Below are 22,231 nucleotides of genomic sequence, written 5' to 3'. Positions count from 1 at the left end.
AATAAATGGTACATCTCCAGTAAGGTTTTGCATGGAAAATGATTGAATTAACTTGTCAACCATAGGGTTTTCCCAAGTGATTCCTGAGACTCAATTATTAGTAATTAAGGCAGCCTACTCTGAAGCTTGAAGAAATTGTCACATTTCCTTACCATCTTATCTCCTGTTGTCACAGGCTATCAGCATTGCTTATGGGGAGCACCTGGTGCAGGAGCAGCTGCATGAGCCAGCGGGGCTTGTGTTTGCCCGTTGTGGTGCCCACTCTAAAGCGCTCTCAGCCTTTCTGACTTGTGGCAGCTGGCAGCAAGCCCTCTGTGTGGCAGCTCAGCTTGATTTGACCCAAGACCAGCTGGCTGACCTTGGTAGAACTCTGGCAGGTGAGCATAGTCATTTATTTTCTACTTCTCTAAAAGGTTTTTTCTATTGTTTGGTTTGGAAATTTTGCAAATAAATTTGAGGCAGCATACATTGAGTCAGTCTCATATTCATTGACAAAACTTAATTTAGAATGATCTATTGTAAAGCAGGGTAAAGGTTAAACTACTACAACAAGAGTCCCAAAATATAGCATTCTGAAGAAAGTAGTTTCTTTAGAATGCTATATTTTGGGACTCTTGTTGAAAGTGGAGGCAGGTTGGTAGTTTCTCTCTCATGTAAGGACTAGTACGTGAGCCTGTCAGTTTCTTAGATGGTTACAGCTTGGTTCTCTTTCCATCTAATATTCCAGTTCTTGGGGAAGTGGCGGAGAGTAATAGGAAGGCATTTATTTTTAAGTTGGAAATGACCTAGAAGTTACACTGTTTGTTCTACTCTATCGTTTACCAAACATCTATCTGTGGCCACACCTAACAGTGTAGCTGGGTGGCCATGTGCCATGTAAAAAGGTAACGATGGATTTTGGGATGGAGGCATTCTGTCATAGACGTTGATTGTTGGAGTCCATAATAGAAATTTCCAAGAATGGAGTGTAGGAAAAGGCCAAATGTATAAGCAGCCTGAAAGAGTGGAGGCAGGTTGCTGGCTTTGGGGTCTAGGGATTAGGGTTAGTACCAGGGTCTGATTTCTTTGAGTGGAGGAGAGGGTGAGGATGTCTGTGAGAGTAGATGAGTAGGGCCCTGGCCTTCTCAGCAGTGCTTGAAATAAAGGAATGACTGGTATATTTAGTCCCTGCCTTTCTCTCCTAGTCCATTTTCTGTGGCTAATAGAACAGTATCACTTACCTGTAGACTGGGTTGTAAAGAAAAGAGGTTTTTTTGGCTCATAGTTCTGGTTCAGGATCAAGGGCCCGCATTTGCTGATGGCCTTCTTGTTGGTAGTACTGAGGGGGTATGCGCATCTGTCACATTGAGAGATTGAGTGTGCTTCCAAGTGTGTTAATGAAGCCAGGTGCAGTAGCACATACCTGTAAATCCCAGCAATTGCAGAGGCTGAAGCAGGAGGATCACAAGTTTAAGGCCAGACCCAGCGCCTTAATGAGACTTTCAGCAGTTTAGTAAGACCCTGCCTCAAAATAAAAATCTGATGTCTCTGGGTTCCATCCCTGGTACCAAACAAACAAACAAAAATTGTGAGTGTGTGTGCATGTGTGTGTGTGTTTTCTGATCTCTCTCCCACTTCTTATAATACCACTAATATTCAATCATAAAATCCACACTGATGACTCATCTAATTCTAATAAGTCCCCAAAGTCCCACCTCTAAATGCCATAGTTGGATTAAATTTTCACATCTTAACCTCTCAATGGGGATTAAACTCCAACATGAGATTCTGAGGGGATAAACCATATTCAAAAAGCCTTGTAAACACTGTTATGGTTTCAAAAGAAAATAAGCTGTCCTGAAAAAATTCCTAATTATAGCTTATTGAATTTATATACATATTCTCTTTTGTTATTTGTATTATTCCTTTTTCTGTGGGATTAGAAAATGTGTGATATTATCATTTTTCTTATTCTGATTATTAAGATCTGTAGGCTTCTCTATAATCCCTCTTTTTACAAATGTTGATAATTATTTTGGGCCTTTTTATTATTCTGGCTTTATCATTACTTTTTTAGAAATATACACTATTGGTAGTTCATACCTTTGAGCTCTGTTCTTGGTGGATGTAGTAGCTTCTCTGATATTCTTTACAACTCTTAGCCTACTGTTTACCATGTCTGTGATGGAGCATACCTGACTCTCTGAGGTGAAAGGTGTGCTGGGCCGTGGGCAGAGGTCTTGAGCATTGTTGTACAGTGGGGTCACTTTGTGTGCCCATTTACCTGAGGCAGTTTACACAAACTAACAGAAGAAAGAAAACGATTTAAATAGTGGAGATGATCCTACCTTTTTTTTTTTTTTTAAGTGATAATATGCCCTGGAGTGAGCATGAGATGGGCGATAAGCCTGCCTCTTAGTAAGATGTGGGTTACATATGCCCCTCGTAGGGCGATTTATCTCATCTGGGCTGATTGATTCTAGGAGCTAAGGACACTGTATGACCCCAAACATAAGCCATCTACCTCCATCTAGTGCTCAACCAAAGAAACAGCAGCCTCTTCCTGTTAATTCCCATATGCATGCATTTTGAAGGTTAATTTTGACTATATGATTTGCAAATTCTTTTTCTAGATTTTTTAACTGCTGTTTCAGATAGGACTCCATGGTATGTGTACTTACTCCCTTCACAGAGACTTACAAAGTGCATAAGATAATATTGTGAAATATTATCTTTGCAGGAAAGCTCGTCGAGCAGAGGAAGTACAGTGATGCGGCCATAGTTCTGGAACAGTATGCCCAGGTGAGCTTACTGTTTTCCCTGTAGAGCCCCAGTCAGCAAGAAGGGGCTTGCTGGTTGCACTTTACTGATAGTGAAAATTAAAGGAACTGTTGGTAATCATTAGGTCCTAAGATAGTGGGAGGGTCTTCTATCTTGCTGACTTGACTTAGAAATTCAGTTTAATACATCTCTAAATACAGATTGAGTATCCCTAATTCCAAATCTTAAAAACTTCAAAATATGAAACTTTTCAAGTGCCAATATGATGCACAGGTAGAAAATTCCACACCTGACCTCATATGATAGGTTGCAGTCAAAATGCAGGCACACCAAAAATACTGTATGAAATTACTTTCAGGACATGTATAATGTGTATATGAGTATCAATGATATCCACAAAATATCACTTTGTGTATATGTAAATATTCCAAAACCTGAAGAAATCCAAAATACTCAGATTCCAAGCCCTTCACCATAAGGGATTCTCAAGATATAATTTCAAATTTTGTGGGTTAGAATCCTGTAGAGCTCTAGTATAATACATGCTAGTAATCTGACCTTGGTAAAAAGTACTAAATTCATCTGAAGGTAGTTGTGCTTTTTATGTTGACTTTACCAAAGTAGAAACAGTGAGAAAAGGATCATTATATAACAAAGTAATTCAACTTTAGATACACTTTTGGCTTTTCTTACCATTCTGTCTGTTGGAAATGTTTCTTTTTGCCTCTGGCAGTTTAAGGAGTTCACTTGTACAGCAGATTATAAGTACCCATATGAGCTTTTGCTAGAATTGTAGAATTTTTTGTAAAAATAATAAAAGTGTGCTTTGACACTGGCCAAGGACTAACAGGACACAGATACCCAGTTGATGCCAGGGATTTCTGCCTTTTAGAATAGATAGTCCATTTTTAGTCTGGCTTCCTTTACTCTTGTAATGTTTTTGAGATTCATTCACATTGTAGCTTAATCAGTAGCTCCTTACTTGTTATTGTGGAGTAGTATTCCATTGTATGGCTGAATCAAAATTTGTGGACATGTTCACTGTGATGTACACTTAGATTGTTTTCATTCTGGGGTTTAAAGAATAAAGCAGTTTTGAGCTATAGTAACAAAAATGGCATAGTCTTGGCACCAAATTAGACACGTAGACCATTGGTACAGAATAGAAGACACAGAGACAAACCTACATAAAGATAGTTATCTCATACTGGACAAAGGAGCCGAAAACATACATTGGAGAAAAGATAACTTCTTCAATAAATGGTGCTGGGAGAACTGGAAATCCATATACAGCAAAATGAAACTAAACTTCTATCTCTCACCATGCACAAAACTCAAAGTAGATCAAGGACCCAGAATTAGACCAGAGACCCTGTGCCTAATAGAGGAAAAAGTAGGCCCAAACTTCATGTCAGATTAGAATCCTGACTTTTGACTCCTAAAGCACAAGAAATAAAATCAAGAATTAATAAATGGATGGATTCAAACTAAAAAGCTTCTTCTTAGCAAAAGAAGTAATCAATTATGTGACCACAGAGCGGGAGAACATCTTTACTACACGCACATCAGATAGAGCACTAATCTCCAGGATATACAAAGAGCTCAAAAAACTTAACAGCAAAAAAACCAAACAGTCCAATCAATAAATGGGCTAAGGAGCTGAACAGACACTTCTCAGAAAAAGATACATAGTCGATCAACAAATATATGAAAAAAATGTTCAACATCTCTAGTAATTAGAGAAATGCAAATCAAAACTAAGATTTCATCTCATGCCAGTCAGAATGGTAGTTATCAAGAATATAAACAATAATAAGCTTTGGTGAGGATGTTGGGTAAAAGGCACATTCATACATTGCTGGTGGGACTGCAAATTGGTGCAACCACTCTGGAAAGCAGTATGGAGATTCCTTGGAAAACTTGGAATGGAACCACCATTTGATCCAGCTATCCCACTCCTTGGTCTATACCCAAAGGACTTAAAAACAGCATATTACAGGGATACAGCCACATCAATGTTTATAGCAGCACAATTCACAATAGCTAAATTTTGGAACCAACCCAGATGCCCTTCAATAGATAAATGGATAGGGAAACTTTGGTATATACACACAATGGAATATTACTCAGCATTAAAAGAGATTAATAACATATTACTTGTTGAACCTCACATTTAAATGAGCAAATGGCTTATCATTAGTAGTAATTTATTTTTTCACATTTTAGGAGATAACCAGATTCAATAATGGGAGTAGAAAGTAATTGAATGAAAACTGATTTTAGAAAATACCTCCTTGGGTCTATACTCCTATGGTATTTATTACATTTTGGGTTAGCTTCAACTGTTAAGAAAGATAAATGTATATAAATACATACATACATATATATACACACACACACACAAACAACACAAACACACAACACACACATACATATACAGTAACAAACTGAGTTCTTTAGGAGGGGAACAAAGTGATGTGTTCTAGAGTAATATGTTTTGTTTCTGTCTTCTAGGCATTGAGAGTGGAGTAGGACACAGTAGACAGATTTATAATGTCATGAATTATTTGTTTCTGTGAAATCCTATAGGGGTATCACTATTACTTGGACTGATGAGAGGAAGTTTAAAAAACATACTTATCATGAAGAATTGGCATTTCCTTATCATGTACATACTGGATCTGAACATCAGGGCCTTTAATATTCTGTACTGATTAATCCCTAGGAATGCAAAGAATAGTAAATTGCTATGTGAGTATTTTAAATGACTCATTTAAGACTTGCATAGTAAAGCAATAAGTATAAGCCCATCTGTCATTAAATATGGGATTTCTTTTTTCTTTTTGTAGTGTTATCTCTTCCACGGGGTGAATCCAGCTTGCCACCTATTTTTGTAAATAAAGCAATACAGCCATCCCATTTGTTTACATTTTGTCTAGGCAGCTTTGAAAATCCAATAATAGCTAAGGAGTTGTGACAGAGATAGTCTGGCCCACAGAGCTGAAAATATTTACTCGTTAGCCTTTAAACAGGAAAAATATGGCAATTTTTGCTTTCTTGGATTAAGGAAATCCCTTCTAATCCTAGTTCTGAGCAATTTTGTTGTTTTTGTCATGACTGGGTGTTGAATTTTGTCCAGTGTGTTTTCAACTATGATCTGTTTTTTTTGTTGTTGTTTTTTAGTCCAATGATGATAATAAATTACCCTGCTTGATTCTCAGTTATTAAACCAATATGGCATTCTAGGTTAAACCACTCAGCTATCATTTCTTATCCTTTTCCTATATTGGTGGATTAGAGGATTGCTTGAGGATTTGTAGTTGTGTTCATGAGTGTTTTTTAAGTCTTTGTCTGGATGATGCTGTTCTTATAAAATGAGGGGAAGTGTTCCTCATTCCTTTTTTTTTTTTTTTTTTTCCTGGAAGAGTTTGTGTATAATTATGTTAGGAATCTGGCCCCTGGTTAAAGACTCCTGAGTGAGTTTTCAGACCTGACTGAGCAATTGTAGGAGCCTGGCAGGAGAAGCTGCCCCTCCCACACCCTGCCTGGTGCGCTGCACATGCACTAAAGGGGGTGCAGCCAAGGACCCGGCCCCTAGGGGTCTTGTTCTTCCCATTTGTGTGTTCCTAGCCCTGGTACTTTCATTTCTAGGTCTGTTTATCTGAGGCCTTGGGCCAAGTTCATCTCTAGGCACCCCTGCCTTGGCCTCTGCAGTGCAGTGGAGGAGAGGTGACACTTAAAGACACTTTCCCCCAAGCATATCGCTAGCCAGTACTTTTCCACTGCTAGCCACCTCCCCCTTTCTGTCCTCTGCCAAGGTCCATAAAATTCTGTTGAAGCTTTTTGTTCTGGGCTCCCTCAATAGTGATAGAACCCGCACATCTGTGCTGGGCCAGGTGACCTGGACTCGTGTGCTCTGGTGTTCCCTGGGGAGAATGAAGAGGAGCTGGGGGTTTCTCTGGGGTTAGCCTCTTGCTTATCCCAGGCTTAGCTTTCAGTTGGGCTCGTTACTCTAGCCAGCTCCTCTGACACTTGGCAGCACATCTCTCTCTTCCTGCTCAGCTTTTGACATACTTTCCCCCTCAAATGTTTGGTAGAACTTATCAGTAAAGCCATCTGGGCCTAAAGTTTTCTTTGCTGAAAATGTCTTACTGTAAATTCAGTTTCTTTAGTAGACATATGCCTATTAGAGTTATCTGTTTCTTCTGAAGTGAGCTTTGGTAGTTTGGATCCTTCAAGAAATTCATCTAAATTGTCAGATTTATTTACATAAAGTTATGCATAATGTTGTCTTACTCTTTTATTGTCCGTAGGGCCCATAGCAATGTCCTGTCTTTCAGTCCAGATATTGTTTACTTGTGTCTTTGGTTTTGTTGTTGTTGTTGTTGGCTAGAGGCTAATGAATTTTATTGGTCTTTTTTAAAAATGAGCTATTTCATTGTTTTTCTCCACGCTCTATTTCATTAATTTATTATTTCTTTATTGCTTGCTTTGGGTTAAATTTGCTTTTTGTCTTTCTATTTTCTTAAGGTGTTGACTTAAAAATTACTGATTTGAGACCTTTCCCTCCTTGGTAGTTTAAGCACATGTTGCCATAATTTCCCTGGGCTCTGTTTTAGCTACAACCTACAATTTTTGACATATTGTATCTTCATTTTCTAATTTCCCTTGTGATTCTTTACTGACCTATGAGTTATTTTGAAGTGTTGGTTAGCTTGCAGTATTTGGAGATTTTCCAGCCATCTTTCTGTTATTGATTCTTACTTTAATTCTGTTATGATTAGAGAGCACACTTTTTGTTAATTCAGTCCTCATCTATAACCCAGTGTGGTCTGTTTTAAAGAATATTGCGTGCCTGGGAATATGACATCTGTGATGGGATGAGGTGTTCTATCATGTTCATTAGATTAGGTTGATTGTGCTCTGGGATTTTTTTCACCACTTTATCTGTGCTGGAAGAGAAAATGTTTAAATCCTCATCTGCAGTGGTGTATTTTTCTGTTTCTCCTTTCATTCTGTCAGCGTCTCCATCATGCCTGTCCTTGATGAATTAATTTTGAAGTATTACTCTTTAATTGTTAATATTTCTTATTCTGAAATTCACTTTGTGTTATTAAGGTAGCCCTTTCAGCTTTCTTTTAACTACTCTTTTCATGGCGTATTTTTTCCATTCTTTTATTTTTAATGTATCTGTATTTGGTCTTTATGTTTAAGGTAGGCTTCTTGTTGACAACATGTAGTAGTAGTAGTAGTTGTTTTTTAATATAATTTGACAATCTTTGCTGGTTTTATTTATATTTTAGTTTTCCAGCACTAGGGATTGGACCCAGGGGTGCTTTACCACTAACCTCCATCCCTACACAATATCTTTATTTTATTTATTTATTTTTATGTGGTGCTGAGGTTCTAACCCAGCACCTTGCACGTGCTAGGCGAGCGCTGCATTCCACTGCTGAGCCACAACTCCAGACTCACTGCCCCTTTTTATTATTTTTTGAGACTATGCCAGGCTGATCTCAGATTCCCAAGCAGTTGGGGTTGCAGGCATGTGCCACCACATCCAGGCTCATTCGCTGTCTTTTAATTGGAGTGTTTAGACCATTTGCTTTTAAAGAGATTACCAGTATAATTGGGTTTAAACCTATTGTCTCGGTTTTTTTGTTTTGTTTTGTCTAATTGATCTTTTTTTTGTTTTTATCTCTTTTCTACCCTCTTGGATCTAGTATTTTTTCATAAATCCATTTTATCTCCATTACTGACTTTGAATATTTTAGTGGTTATTCAAGGAGTTACAGTATATACCATAATCATTTATCATAGTATATATTCAGCTAATAATATACCACTTCATGTATAATGTAAGAACCTTACAAGAATATACTTACATTCCCCACTCTTGTCCTTTGTATAATTCACATTTTAATTCTACACATATGATAAACTCTGTAATAATTTATTATTGTTATGATTAGTTATTGTTTAATAATATTTCAGTATAAGCCAAAAGCATCTTTTATTATTTCTTCTCTTTCATGAGAAGTTAGAAATATAGATTTTTCTTTGACATTCCCTAAGTTTTCAAAAACTTCAGGTAAGGGGCTGGGTTTGTGGCTCAGTGGTAGAACGCTTGCCTAGCATGTGTGAGGCACTGGGTTCACTTCTCAGCACCATATATAAATAAATAAAATAAAGGTTCATTGATGACTAAAAAATAAAATAAAACAAAACTTCAGGCTACTCAAAATGGATCAACAACTTAAATTTAAGAGTTAAAATTCTAAGACTCTCAGAAGGAAACATAGGGTAAACCTTCTTGACCTTGTATTTGGTGCAATGGATTCTTAAAATTAACACACAAAGCACAAGCAACAAAAGAAAAGTTCATAATTTGGGCTTCATAAGAATTAAGAATTTTTATATTTATAGACATCATCAAGACTGTGAAAAAACAATCTCTAGAATGAAATAAAATATTTCAAATCATATCTGATAAACGTTTAATATCCAGAATATATAAAGAACTCTTAAAACTCAACAACAATAACAAAAACCCTTTTAAAATGATCACAGGATTTGAATAGATTGTTTTTTCCCAAGAAGATATATAAATGACCAGCACATGAAAAGGTGTTTACCATCATTAGTCATTTTCAGTTTTCTAAAGGTTTGAAATTTTTTGAAAGAAAATATTGGAGAAAAAAATAAATGTTGAAAAGAGCAAAAAGACTTTAAGATTAGTAGTTCTGGTCTGCTGTTTTTTGGAGTGTGGTGTCTTTGTTGAAATAACTTTGGTGGTGAAGCTGGGGAAATGGGCATTGCTAACAGACCTGCCTGGTGGTTTTGATATCACGAAACGTAAAGAGGTCATATTTACCTGTGTTTTGTCATCATGTTGAGGAGCACCACCCCTCCTCTGTCTTTTGTACCAGTGCTTACAGAGAGTAAAACCAGAGTGTCTTAGCATGGCAGGAACCTGCGAGCTGTGATTCTGAGGGGTCTGAGTGGCGAGGTAGGCCAGGGACGTGAAGGCAGCTCAGGGAAGTTTTGTGGTTGGGTGAGGCTTCATCTGACACGCTTACTCCCTTCGCTGCTTGTCTTTCTTGCCAGAATTATGAAGAAGCCGTGCTCTTGCTGTTAGAAGGAGCTGCCTGGGAAGAGGCTCTGAGATTGGTAAGAGAAATTCTGAAATCTTCCTATGTTGGGTGCTAATGAGAGAGAGCAGCAAGGGAGACAAAATAAAGTTTGACTGCTTTTTATTAAAGTGAGTTGAATTTCTTGGCTGCTAGGGAGGATCCCTGCTCTTCAGGAAACTGTCCTTGATATGCTGAAGTATTTGGGAGTGAAGGATAATACCTGAAACTTAAATTTTAAAAAGTTCAGTGGATGCATCAACAAGTGTATGTGTGTGTGATGCACGTATGTGTACACAGGAAGTTTTCTTGCCTAAAACTGTTATTTTTTTTTTTCCTCTTAGGTATACAAATATAACAGACTGGATATTATAGAGACCAACATAAAGCCTTCCATTTTAGAAGGTGAGGGTTACATTGTAGATAGCATTTGTTTAGAAGTATAGAGAAGGGGAGAAGAAAGATGGGGGGATACTGTTACTCTTTTTTGTTTTGTTTTGGTACCAGGGATTTAACCCAGGGACACTTTACCACTGAGACACATCCCCAGCCCTGTGACTGCATTTTAAAAGCATATGTTATATATACTCAATCATAATCTTTAAAACTATGCTGAACTGTTAGTTACACATAAAAGATTTAAAACATTAGAACCTATGATAAAACACAATTCAGAATTTTTGTGCCAGGCTGGTGCACACCTGTGATCCCAGTGACTCAGGAGGGTAAAGCAGGAGGATCACAAGTCTAAGGCCAGTCCTGGTCACTTTATAAGGCCCTGTCTCAAAATAAAAATGACTGGGGATATAGCTCAGTGGTCAAGTACCTATGTATTTAAAAAAAAAAACAAAAACCACAAATCTTTGTAATGTATGGGTTTGGATTATGGCAGGCCCGGGTCACTGGGCCTGTCATAGGTCCTTTGCCAGAGCAAACTCTGGTTGCACACCATTGTTTGGCCTCTGGGTTTGTGGGCTGCTAGTACTGAAGTAAGTTGCCCAGTAAGGGGAGAAAAAGGAATCTTTGTTTGGGGGAATAGTTGGTAAATTTGAGTATGAACTACATTAGGTAATAGTATTATATCAGTGATAAATTTTCTACATTTAATCTTGTGGCTTTATAAGATAATATCCTCATTATTCTTAAGAGATAAATGCTGAAGTATTTGGGAATGAAAGATAATATCTGAAAGTTCTATAGCCGTGTGTGTGTGATGCACATATGTGTACACAGGAACACATATGCACAGAGAAACAGGCAGAAAATAGGCAAAATGTTAACAATTGGTAAATCTATGTGAAGGGTGTATGTGTCAAACTATTCTGATTTTTATAAAACTAGAAGTCAAAAATAAATAAAAAGAACCTTTGTACATGATGTTTATGTATGGTTCCTAGAGAATGAGTGAATATTAGAAGTCTAGAATATTCCGATAGCCACTGGGATCCTTTAACAAGATGTGAAAAAACAAAATCAGTTTGACTTCTAGAAATCTTAGGAATGCACATTGGTTTTAATCTCTTACTTTTTAAGCAATCTGTCTCATAAAGACGTCTGGCCTTTCTGACATTTGCATTTATTTATATTCTCTGCCTTCCTGCTCCTCCTGTCCCCATCCTCACCGGAACTGTTGTTGGGGTACTTTTTTCACTATTCGCTTTAATTGTCCCTAACTGGATACGCGAAGCATTCTTCCTGGTACTGTGACAATTCATTTAGCCAACTCTTACTTGGATCTACATGACTAATGAGAACATAAAAATATGTTAATAATTCATCTGCACAAGCCTAATACCTATTAATAACGTGGGTCCTTGGATAGTACCATTTTGATTTTTTTCCTATATTCGTCTAGTGACATTTTTTTCTTTTATTATTTTTCCATTGGAAGATAATTTTCAAAAATCCTTAGGTTCATTTATTCTATACCCCTAGGCATTTTGATCTATGTTTAGGAAGAAACATTCAAGTAACTTTCTTCCTATTTTGTTAATAGCTTCCTGTGCTCTCCCTTTATTTGCCAATCTTTTGGATAGATTCCAAGTCTTTGTTCAGAGGATTTTCAAGTATAGTGGTAGGTATGCTGGAATGATACTGATGAACTCAGATCTGGAATCTCAGTCTCCAGTTCATTAATGCTCATTAAGGAAAAAAATCCTGCTGGAAAAATTTGTCACCTCTTTTTGTTGAATTTTAATCCTTCCTGACTGCTTTTCCATTCCCCTTAGTTTTTTCTCTTTGCTTAAACAAATCACATTCCAATTATTTTCCATTCTGCATCCTCAGCCCAGAAAAATTACATGGCATTTTTGGACTCTGAAACAGCCATATTCAGTCGACATAAAAATCGCTTGCTGGTGGTTCGAGAGCTCAAGGAGCAAGCGCCGCAGGCGCATCTGGGTGAGTGCCTGCCGGAAGCCTGTCAATACTTGTGGGATAGGCCTAGCACCACTGCACATTGTCTAAGCTGCTTAGTGTCTGTCAGTCCATTTTCTGTTGCTATGATAGAATACTTTAGGCTGCATAACTTATAAAGAAAAGAGATTTATTGGGTCAGAGTTCTAGCATGGCACCAGCATTTACCTGGCTTTTTTTTTTTTTAAAATATATATATTTTTAGTTGTAGTTGGACACAATACCTTTATTTTATGTATCTATTTTTATATGGTGCTGAGGATCCAACCCAGCGCCTCACATGTGCGAGGTGAGCATTTTACCGCTGAGCCACACCCCCAGCCCCTTGCCTAGCATTTGGTGAGGGCCTCATGACAGAAAGGGAAGTGGACATCTGCAAAGAAATGCATGTGTGCAGGAAAGTGAGGAGCTGTGTCAGGCACACTTTATAACAGCTCAGTATCACAGCAACCAGTTTAGTCTCATGGGAACAAGAACTCACTCCTGCAAGAAAAGCATTAGTCTCTCTTAAATTCATTACCACTGTCCCTTTGAGAAATTAAGCCTCAAAATAAGTTATTGAATTGGGCCAAGCTATATTCAAACCATAGCAGTTTTTTTTTTTTTTTTTTTTTAACTATACCATGTGGAGTCTGAGGCCCCTGAGGGGCTATGTGTGTCTGTATTTCTGAGTGTTGGTGAAGGTCTTGGGGTCAGAACCAAGCACAAAACAGAAGAGCTATGCCAAGTATTCCACCCCCCCCCCCCCCGTCCCCATCCAACCAGCAGTAACTTGTTTCTGTTTCACAAAATAAGTTTTCCTCATTTCAAAGAAGAAAAGGAAAAAAAAATTTTTTCGCAGTAGTAAAATTTTTTTTTTTTGATTCACAGTAGTAATAATTTGTGTTCAGTATCTCACTTATTTGAGATTGACTATAATAATTTTCATCCGTCTTTCGATACTTACTAGTTGGTTGTAATCCATTTATCTCATTGCAGGTAAGTGCGTGTTAGCAGGGAATCTTTCATCTGCATGTGGTGGTTCTTTTCTAGGTGAAGAGGTAACCCATGGTCAAGAGTCAGAGCTCTTCTCTGAAACCAGCAGTGTTGTGAGCGGCAGCGAGATGAGTGGCAGGTACTCCCACAGTAACTCCAGAATATCAGCGTACGTATCAACTCTGCTCAGTACATTGATCATCCCCTGTGTAAATGGAGAAAGTAGAAGCACATAAGTTGGTTTTCTACTAGTACAGTTCAGGAGGAATGTTCTTCAAGGCCAAGTGGAAGTTGTGCAGGAACCTGTGTGATATATTTGTGAGCTTAGACTTGGCACTGAACTGTTCTCTGCAGCTTCATGGCCTGTGAGTTGCCTAGAGCCCAGGAGGTACTTCACTGGCTAGTCAATTTATATAACATCTGATTGTATTGGTTTAACAAAGAGTGAGTGACTACAATGAAAAGATTTTGAAAAAACAAAACGAAACACAAAAATTCCACGTTTCTTTAGAATCCAGATTGGGAGAGGTTGTGAATATAAAATAAGGCATTACTCTTTGACTTGGTGTGAGTTTGCCACAAGTATTGAATGTCAGTGCAGTGACTACCAAATACTTACAAGGAGAGTTGAATTATAAGAGCTTGGAGTCCTGCTTGGAAGACACAAAACAAGATTTTTTGTTCAAAGTGAACTTATTCATAGAGGTCTGTTGAGTGATTAGAAACTGGAACAACGACAACTTGAATGGACTTTTCAAGAGTCAGAGAGAAAAAGTTCTAGAAAAACCAAATAGCATGATTAAAGCCCTGCAGCAGGAAGAAATGGAATTCATGTGTCTTCTGTTATATATCAAACTGGCATGTCATATCTCCTTGTTTAAATTTTATTTTGTTGCTTTCACATTTATTTAGCTAGTGTAAAATTCAAGTTGGTTGATCTGCTCATTATTACAGGATGGTATAAGATATAGCTTCATTTCACTCTGTATTTTAATCAAAACTTTAAGGAAAAATACCACTCTTTAGATATTTCCTTATATCTTATGTAAGGGTTATATCCTTGAATAGGATTTTCCCTATATCTTCTTTATTCCAACACTCACGCACAGCCCCCTTTTATGTGTTAACATGTAGCTTTAACACCTTAATGCCATTTTCTGCCAGAATACTTGGACATCTGTAGACTCTGGTTTCCCAGAAAGTCGGTGGCCAGTGGGCATTCATTTCAGTCCACTTAGCACAGGCGGAGCACCTGTTAAACATTTCTTTAATTTCTGACAGGAGATCGTCTAAGAATCGCCGCAAGGCAGAGCGGAAGAAGCACAGCCTCAAAGAAGGGAGTCCACAGGAGGATCTGGCCCTGTTGGAGGCATTGAGTGAAGTGGTACAAAGCACCGAAAAATTGAAAGGTATAGTCTTAACATTGATGATGATTCTTGACCACAAAAAAATTAGTAAATGGGCACCCAACCTATTCCATAGATGACAATTTTCAGTGGATACCATTTTCCCAATTTGAGAGAAGAAGAAATTTTTTCAGCAGGAAGGGCTGCTGCTGTGACGGCCCTGCTCAGCAGCAGCCTGCACGCCTTCCTCCATTGGGGCCACCTCACCCAACTATGAGAGGTGAGCACTTAAGCCAGGATAAAGGACTGTGTGGCCCTGCTTCCTGCATGGCCCCAGTGTTTCTCCTTTTGCAGTAGATGTGTTTAATTACTTCAGCATTTGGGAGGAAAGAAGTAAATGTGAGAGAAAGCAACTGTAATGTGAAATTTTGTAGAAATTTTCTGCTTGAGAAAGAAACTATGGTCTGATTCTAGCTATGGAGATGGGGGACACAGCTTGCCACTCACTCAAATTTCTTCTCTAGATGAAGTACATCGTCTTTTAAAGATGCTCTTTCTCTTTGAGTTTGATGAGCAAGGAAGGGAATTACAGATGGCCTTTGAGGGTGCTCTGCAGCTGATGGAAAGGTCACTGCCAGAAATTTGGACTCTCGCCTATCAGCAGAATTCCACCACACCTGTAAGTTTTCTCCAAGGGAGTGTGCAGTTTTCTTTCATCATATTCATAGGTCATTACTTCACACAATCCCTTAAAAGTCAAAGCACTTAAGAAATTTACTGTTCTTAAAATACCATATGCCCTCCTTAAATTATCTTAGATTGTTGTTTAGGCTGTCAGTAAGAAGGTTTTACTTTTGCCCATTCAGTGGCTAGTGCACATAGGCAGAGGTTAAGTGAGATATTCTTTCTCCTTTCTAGGTACAAGTAACTTTCATTGAGAATTTGGAAATTTTTTCCCTGAGCATAGAGGATGGAGTGGGGAGAGGAGAAAGTAGGATCACAGTTGACCTCTCACCTCCTAGTTGAGAAGTCATGGTTGGGACTGAAGCAGCTTCATGTCTCATCAGGATTTCTCATGTACAGTCATCTGTTTATTGAGAATACCTCTGCTCACTCTCTGACCCTTGAGGTTTGTTGTAAGAAGTTTTGGTTTGGATTCAGAAAGGCCCGTCTTTTAGGGTCCAGTAAGGAAAATAAAAACCTCAATTGTTACTTCCTCACAGAGAATTTAATACATGGATTGGTGAAGTAAGTGTTGGGGAACTGAAAAGGCAAGAGGGGACCACAGAAGACGGAGGGACACTGAGATAGTAACTAGAGGATAGATGATAACATTTGCTGCTCCTAAAGCTGGAGAACAAAGGGAAGAGTAGAAGAGTTTCAGAGATTATTATAATTTAGAGGCCTGGCATATACTGGGCAGGCACTGTCCCACTGAACCACTGCCCCACAGCCTGGGTTCTTGAACATACAGAAGAAGGTTCTGGTCAGCTCAATCTGATATTTCTGGAGGGCGTGACAAGGCTGGTTCTAAATGTACCGAAATAAATGGAAACTATGAACAGCTGCTGCTGGGGTGAAAGCAAGCAAATCCCTTCTTCCTCCAGCCTTGCACTGTCCCTCTGGTGTCCCCTATTGGTGGAGCATAATAAAGAGTCAGCTGACAGAGAGGACTGTGCTTTCAGGCCCCAGCCCCAGCTTCACAAGCATTGCATAAGAATGGGTTTCTTTCTTTCAGTGAGGAGGTTGCAGTCATTTCAGAAATCTGTGCTTTTGTTTTGGTTACTAAAAGTATAATGAGATACATTTGGGATATCCTGAGCCACAAGCTTTTGAGTGCATGGATTACTTCTAAAAATGTTCTTCTCAGGGACTGCATGGTGAGATGAGAGAGCAAACCAGAGGCTTGTTGAAGTCCTGAAACTCCTGTGAAGTCTTATGCTTTAACATGGGTGTGGAGTTTGTGTTCCACTTGTGAGATACACATATTTGTATTTAATATTAAAGTGACTGTTTCCCATGACTAAGTATAAATGTTATTCTATATTATATAGTCTCTGATATTTTTCCCTTGTGTTGGGATATGGCTTGCTCATTTGGGAAAGGTCAGGTATATATCATTGTAAAGTCCTCCACCCTCCATTATTACTTTATTCTTCTAGGAGGAAGGAGATTTGAAGGTCTGAGTTGAAACTGGCAAATTAAAATCACATTGAAGCTGGGCGCATTGGTGCAAACTCATGATCCCAGCAGCTCTGGAGGCTAAGGCAAGAGGATCGTGAGTTCAAAGCCAGCCTCAGCAAAAGCAAGGCACTAAACAACTCAATGAGATCCTGCCTCTAAATAAAAATACAAAATAGGGCTGGGATTGTGGCTCAGTGGTCGAGTGCCCCAAGTTCAATCCCTGGTATCAAAAAAAAAAAAAAAAAATCACATAGAAAAAGAGAATTACTGTGTCAATGCAATACTAATAAAAATGATAGGTTGTTTATTGCTATAAGAATTTGAGCCTTCAATTTTTGCAGAAATCAGAAGAATAAGTCAACCTTTGCTTACACACTCTATTTTCTATTTAGGTTCTAGGTCCCAATTCCACTGCAAATAGCATCATGGCCTCTTACCAACAGCAGAAGACACCAGTTCCTGTTCTTGGTTAGTACCTTCCCTATGAATTCTGAAAATACTGAGCAAAAGGATTAGCCATCATGAGTGCTTTGAAGGTCAGCAGTACAAAAAGAGATTGGGTATTAACTACAATTCCCCCTCCATTCTGAGACTTCATCTTTAGTAAGATTACTTTAATGCTTCTTGTGGCAAGACCTTGGTAGGGGCAAATCCAACATGATAATAAATGTTTAATTTAAAAAAAAAAAAATTAGCAACACTGAAATGCTCTTGTTCATGCACCTCATAGTTAAAATTTGAACAGTCTACATTTACACATATATTTGGAAGATTCTTCCAAATCATCATTTTTAGCTCTTGGCAGTTATACATTACATCTTGGGGACATTTTCTTTTTTTTTTTTTTTTTTAATATTTATTTTTTAGTTGTAGTTGGAAAAAATACCTTATTTTATTTATTTTTATGTGGTGCTGAGGATTGAACCCAGGGCCTTGCATTTGCTAGGCAAGCGCTCTGCTGTTGAGCCACAACCCCAGCCCCTTGGGGACAAGTTCATAATCCTTCTTTATGCATTGGATCTTTTTATCACCTTTATGAAAATATAATTCGAAGGCAAAGCTAAAGAATATTAGCATTTTATCTGCATTTCCAAATTAGTTATTATACTTAAAATGTTTTGATTGATTGTTTGGGGAGATGGTTCTCAATCAGTTTATGTATTCCTAAAAGTTACAAGCCGTAAAGGCTTTGTTTTGAAAGTTGGCTAGAAACTTTTGACAGACAAATTTGGTGCCTGAGCATTTGCTCTTCAGGTGGATCACTTAAGCATACTCTTTGAGAATTTGGCGATCCCTTTGAGAACATTTGGCAGTTTTTACTACTCTAATTTGCATTTTCTAGCATGTGACAGGCAACATCTGAGATTTTTCATTTAAATGCTACACTATAATAGCATTTTGAATGGCATGTGGCCTTTGGGGCTTCAGATTCATTTGACTCTCGGGCTGGGCTCACTCTAGCCCAGTGGAGCTCATGCCGCTGCCCAGCAGCACTTGCAGCCTGGCTCCCCTTCCTCCTCGAGTTTGCAGGGCTGCTCTCGGTGGCAGCTTCAACACACACTTATTTCTGGGGTGCTAAAAATTCATTTTGGACCTGAGGCGATTTGGTAATTGTTTAGTTTGTACTCTAACCCCCAGACCCTTCCATCCCTCGCTTCTTGATGCAAAGCTGAGAATGACCTTCAGGACAGGTCCAGACACACCATTCCCTGGGGTGTTCTAACTGGTTTTCCACATCAAAGAGCACTTCCATTTTCCAACTGACCCTTAAAGAGTCTCTAATACTTGAGGGCCCCTTGTCATCTGAGTATTTGGGAACAGTGCCCTGTGGCTTGGGTAGGAAGAGGGAGGTTCTTATAATCTAAAAACAGGCCTTGATAAACTGTTTGCAAAATTAGTCCCACTCAAATATTCCTAAATTGCCCTTCCCCAGCCAGCATGGTTAAATGGATTCTCAATCCCCTGTGGGATTAGCAACTTGCTGGGTCATTTTCTGTGGTGGTGTCATGTTTCAGTGGGTGCATGGTCATGCAGGGCAGTTGCAAGTCTTGCAAATATGTAAGGTATAAAATGCATTAAACTGATATTAGAAAAGTGCTTAAATCATAGCTAGGCTGGGTTTTTTACAATTGACAGGAAGGATTGAGGTCTGTGGAAAAATTAAAAAGCCCTTAAGGTTTTTTTTTTTTTTAATAATTTTTTTAGTTGTAGTTGAACACAATACCTTTATTTTTCATTTATTTATGTTTTTATGTGGTGCTGAGGATCAAACCCAAGGGCGTTGCATGTGCTAGGCGAGTGCTCTATCACTGAGCCCCAGCCCCAGCCCCTTTTTTTAAATGACTCTTTTCATTCCATGAAATCCAAACATGGAAATGTGAAAGCCATCACACCTTGCTGTCATAACAGTTTGTCAGAATTTTTACTTTTCTACCAAAAAGCCAACACCTGATATTTATTCTTAGTTAAGTCTAGACTCAAATATAATTATTATAGTTATGTCTAATTTTTAAAATAAGATAGATTATATACAAACTTTAATCACTATTTATGAAATTTATGGATGTTGTTAACCATGAATTTATTTATATAGTCTTTTTTCACAGTTAATATATGACCAAACAAAATCTCTGGTGGGCTTTTGTTTATATAGTTCTTTTGTATAGCGGGTGGGTGGAGAGTAATAGTTGCAAGTGTAATTATAAAACTGACATGATCATTAAAGAAAATCTGCACTGTAAAGTATGTCAAAGAAAAGTAAAATGTGATGGTTTTTAATCATATGGTATGTGTGTTTATGCATGTGTTTATATATAATATGAAAATCATTATGCTTTTTAAGAAAATCTTGAGATTTTTCTCATATTGTTAAATGTTCTTTGAAAACCATTTTTAATATCTGCATACTGCATATTTGCCCATATACTGCTGAAAGTTTAATATCATCAAAATTGCTGAGCAATAACATTCCTATATACATTTTTTTTTTTTTTGTATTTGCTTTCTATATATGATTCCTAGTTAGAAAGGACTCCACAGATCTAACCTGGGAGTCTTTGTTACAGGGACAGGTCTTTCCCTCTGATGGCACCCCACCCCCATACATTTTGTTAGTTTTCTTTTTTAGCAGGGCATCTTAGTGAATCAGCATGTTCTTTACATACTACCACACTTTTGCTTTTGTTTTTTAACTCTTTAAAAACAGTGGTAAATTTTATATATAGTAAAATGTGCTGATCTTGGCATATAATTTAAGTTTTAATAAATGTATATACTGCCATGCAACCACTTCCAGCCCCTCCGAGTTGAAATAATAGAAAATCTCCTACTTTGGATCACTTGGTAAGCATGCTTGAAGTTGGATGTAGTCCCTCTTCTCAGGGAAGGCCCTCCAGGTTGTTTTTTCTGATCAGGAGAGAAGAGGGTACAAGGGTAGCAGACACATTTACTAAGGCTGTGATGCTTTCTTGTCGTTGTAAAACCTAGTCACCCAGTTTGTTTAGGGAAGAGATACTGGCTCATTTCCCACCAGCAAGTGACTATAAGTCTATCACAATTTCCCTTCCTTTCTTTTAGATGCTGAGATTTTTATACCACCAAAGATGGACAGAACCCAGTGGAAACTGAGCTTGCTAGAGTGACTGACCATTAGGAAGTCCCCAGCAGAGAAGACTCCTTCCACCCTTTGTTCCTGAGGCCTGGCAGTGGAGAACTGGAAGCGTTCTGATCTGTTTAGTGTTGCCGAGAGCTGCTATAGTCACAGACCTCAGCAGACACCAAGCAATTCAATTTTTATTTCCCTTGGAGAGGATACATCTTAGTCATTAGCAAAACTTTGAGCTGTAGCCAATATATCATAGTTTCTTAAAGAATCTCTGCTCTTGTACTTAGTGCTGTTTGAGAGCATTATTATTTATGGTAATCGTGAGATTAGGTCTCATTTCCAGCTACAAGTCTGATTTATATAGGGACTTTGGACATGTCACACAATTGATTTGTACCTCTGTTCTTATCTGTTAATAGAGAATGATGTTTCATGGCTTCTACCTCAAAAATGTGAAGGCAAGTAATGTTACTTACTTGTTTTATGTTATTGGAAGAGAGCACTATATATAAACAAAGACTAGTAGTGCTACCAGCAGTCAGATGTAGACACTTAACTGGCTTCACTTTAAAGCAAAATAAAAATCAAATGTGTCATCTAAGTCATGTGATTGAGTTTTAATTGGGCTGTGCCTCCTATAGTTACACTGTTAGGGACTGTTTCATTGCCCATGTTTATTCTGCTAGAGAGTCAGCAATGTTAGAGCTGGAGTGCATCAGGATTTCTAAAACAGTATCATGTACCTTTGGTTTGGGTGAGTGCACGGTGTCTGGCATGCGTGACTGAAAATTATTCTTTGTTCTCTAGATACTGCTTCCTTTAACTGAAATGTTTATCTCAATGTCTAGGCCATTTTATTTATTTATTATTTTATGGTTTTTAACTGACCTCTGTTTTATTCAGTTTCTCAAAAGAACTTTTATTTTCTTTGGAAAAATGAAAATGTTTTCTCTTTTTGGCAAGTCTAGAAAAAGGCTGGTTTATTTTGACAACAGTTTTGTGGCTAATCCTTGGGTAAAGTTTAAAAAAAAAAGTTTTTAATACCAGAACCAGACCCTTATTTCTATATATGAACTAATAGGAAATGCTGCTTTTGGTTATCAGACTATAGATCTATTCCAAACTGTCATTTCAGAAGACATTCTTTACTACAGTATAATGCTAACTATAGAGTCCAGAGGTATTTACTGTATAACTTAATTTTATTGTGTATTTGAAATTTTTCATAAAATAGAAAAAGGAAAAGATATATACTTTGCTTTGGGGAAATTGACTGGGGCGGGGGCAGTACTGGGGATTGAACTCAGGGGCACTCAGCCACTGAGCCGTACAACCCCAGCCTTGTTTTATATTTTATTTAGAGACGGTCTCACTGAGTTGCTTAGCACCTCGCTTTTGTTGAGGCTGGCTTTGAACTCGTGATCCTCTTGCCTCAGCCTCCTGAGCTATTGGAATCACAGTTGTGTGCCACAGGAAATCTACTTTTCAAAACTCATAATGGATTTACTATAATTACATGGTGTTGGCATAAGAGGTTTACAAGTCGCAGTTCACCTTTGAGGGGCTATATTTTGTGATTCCTCTTTAGCATGGATAAATGAACATGGTAACTTATATAGCATTTTAATATATTGTAGTGCTCTTGCTTTGAATAATAGTAAAGGACCCATGCTTTGAACTAGAAATAGAAGTGAATGTGTTTGTTGATAATAGTGTGAATTTTCTTGAATGCTCAATTTCCTTAAAATAATATAATGAAACAGCAAGAAAGAATCTGTGTGATTGCAGATTACTATCAATACTATCTCATCTGAGCA

At 37.9% G+C, this 22,231-nt stretch overlaps 1 protein-coding gene, 1 long non-coding RNA gene and 1 other non-coding gene across 4 annotated transcripts in view; 2 read left to right on the top strand and 1 right to left on the bottom strand.

Moving 5' to 3' along the window:
- Positions 1 to 21,015, top strand: part of Elp1 (elongator acetyltransferase complex subunit 1) — a 56,115-nt gene extending 35,100 nt beyond the window's left edge. For both annotated transcript variants that reach the window (XM_046451285.2, XM_046451286.2), the window contains exons 28-37: positions 176 to 377; positions 2,720 to 2,781; positions 9,868 to 9,930; positions 10,235 to 10,295; positions 12,177 to 12,290; positions 13,338 to 13,449; positions 14,562 to 14,689; positions 15,151 to 15,305; positions 17,203 to 17,278; positions 20,387 to 21,015. In XM_046451285.2, the coding sequence (XP_046307241.1) occupies positions 176 to 377; positions 2,720 to 2,781; positions 9,868 to 9,930; positions 10,235 to 10,295; positions 12,177 to 12,290; positions 13,338 to 13,449; positions 14,562 to 14,689; positions 15,151 to 15,305; positions 17,203 to 17,278; positions 20,387 to 20,451 (1,038 nt within the window). In that variant the 3' untranslated portion in view covers positions 20,452 to 21,015. The remainder of the gene's footprint in view (positions 1 to 175; positions 378 to 2,719; positions 2,782 to 9,867; positions 9,931 to 10,234; positions 10,296 to 12,176; positions 12,291 to 13,337; positions 13,450 to 14,561; positions 14,690 to 15,150; positions 15,306 to 17,202; positions 17,279 to 20,386) is intronic.
- The window catches only part of LOC124097121 (uncharacterized), a 31,755-nt gene continuing 10,496 nt past the window's right edge, over positions 973 to 22,231 (bottom strand). The window contains exons 2-3 of the long non-coding RNA XR_009227411.1: positions 13,252 to 13,485; positions 973 to 1,402 (exon numbers count right to left, since the gene is read on the bottom strand). This is a non-coding gene — a long non-coding RNA (uncharacterized LOC124097121). The remainder of the gene's footprint in view (positions 1,403 to 13,251; positions 13,486 to 22,231) is intronic.
- Positions 10,761 to 10,894, top strand: LOC124097550 (small nucleolar RNA SNORA42/SNORA80 family). Its single transcript, XR_006853284.1, has one exon. It is a non-coding gene; the product is annotated as a small nucleolar RNA SNORA42/SNORA80 family (small nucleolar RNA).

Source organism: Marmota monax, unplaced genomic scaffold, assembly GCF_021218885.2.
Source record: "Marmota monax isolate L192 unplaced genomic scaffold, Marmota_monax_Labrador192_F-V1.1 WCK01_AAM20220418_F8-fsc00020, whole genome shotgun sequence".
NCBI lineage: Eukaryota > Metazoa > Chordata > Mammalia > Rodentia > Sciuridae > Marmota > Marmota monax.
Note: the sequence above shows the minus strand (reverse complement) of the source record. Positions and strands in the feature narration are given on the sequence as shown.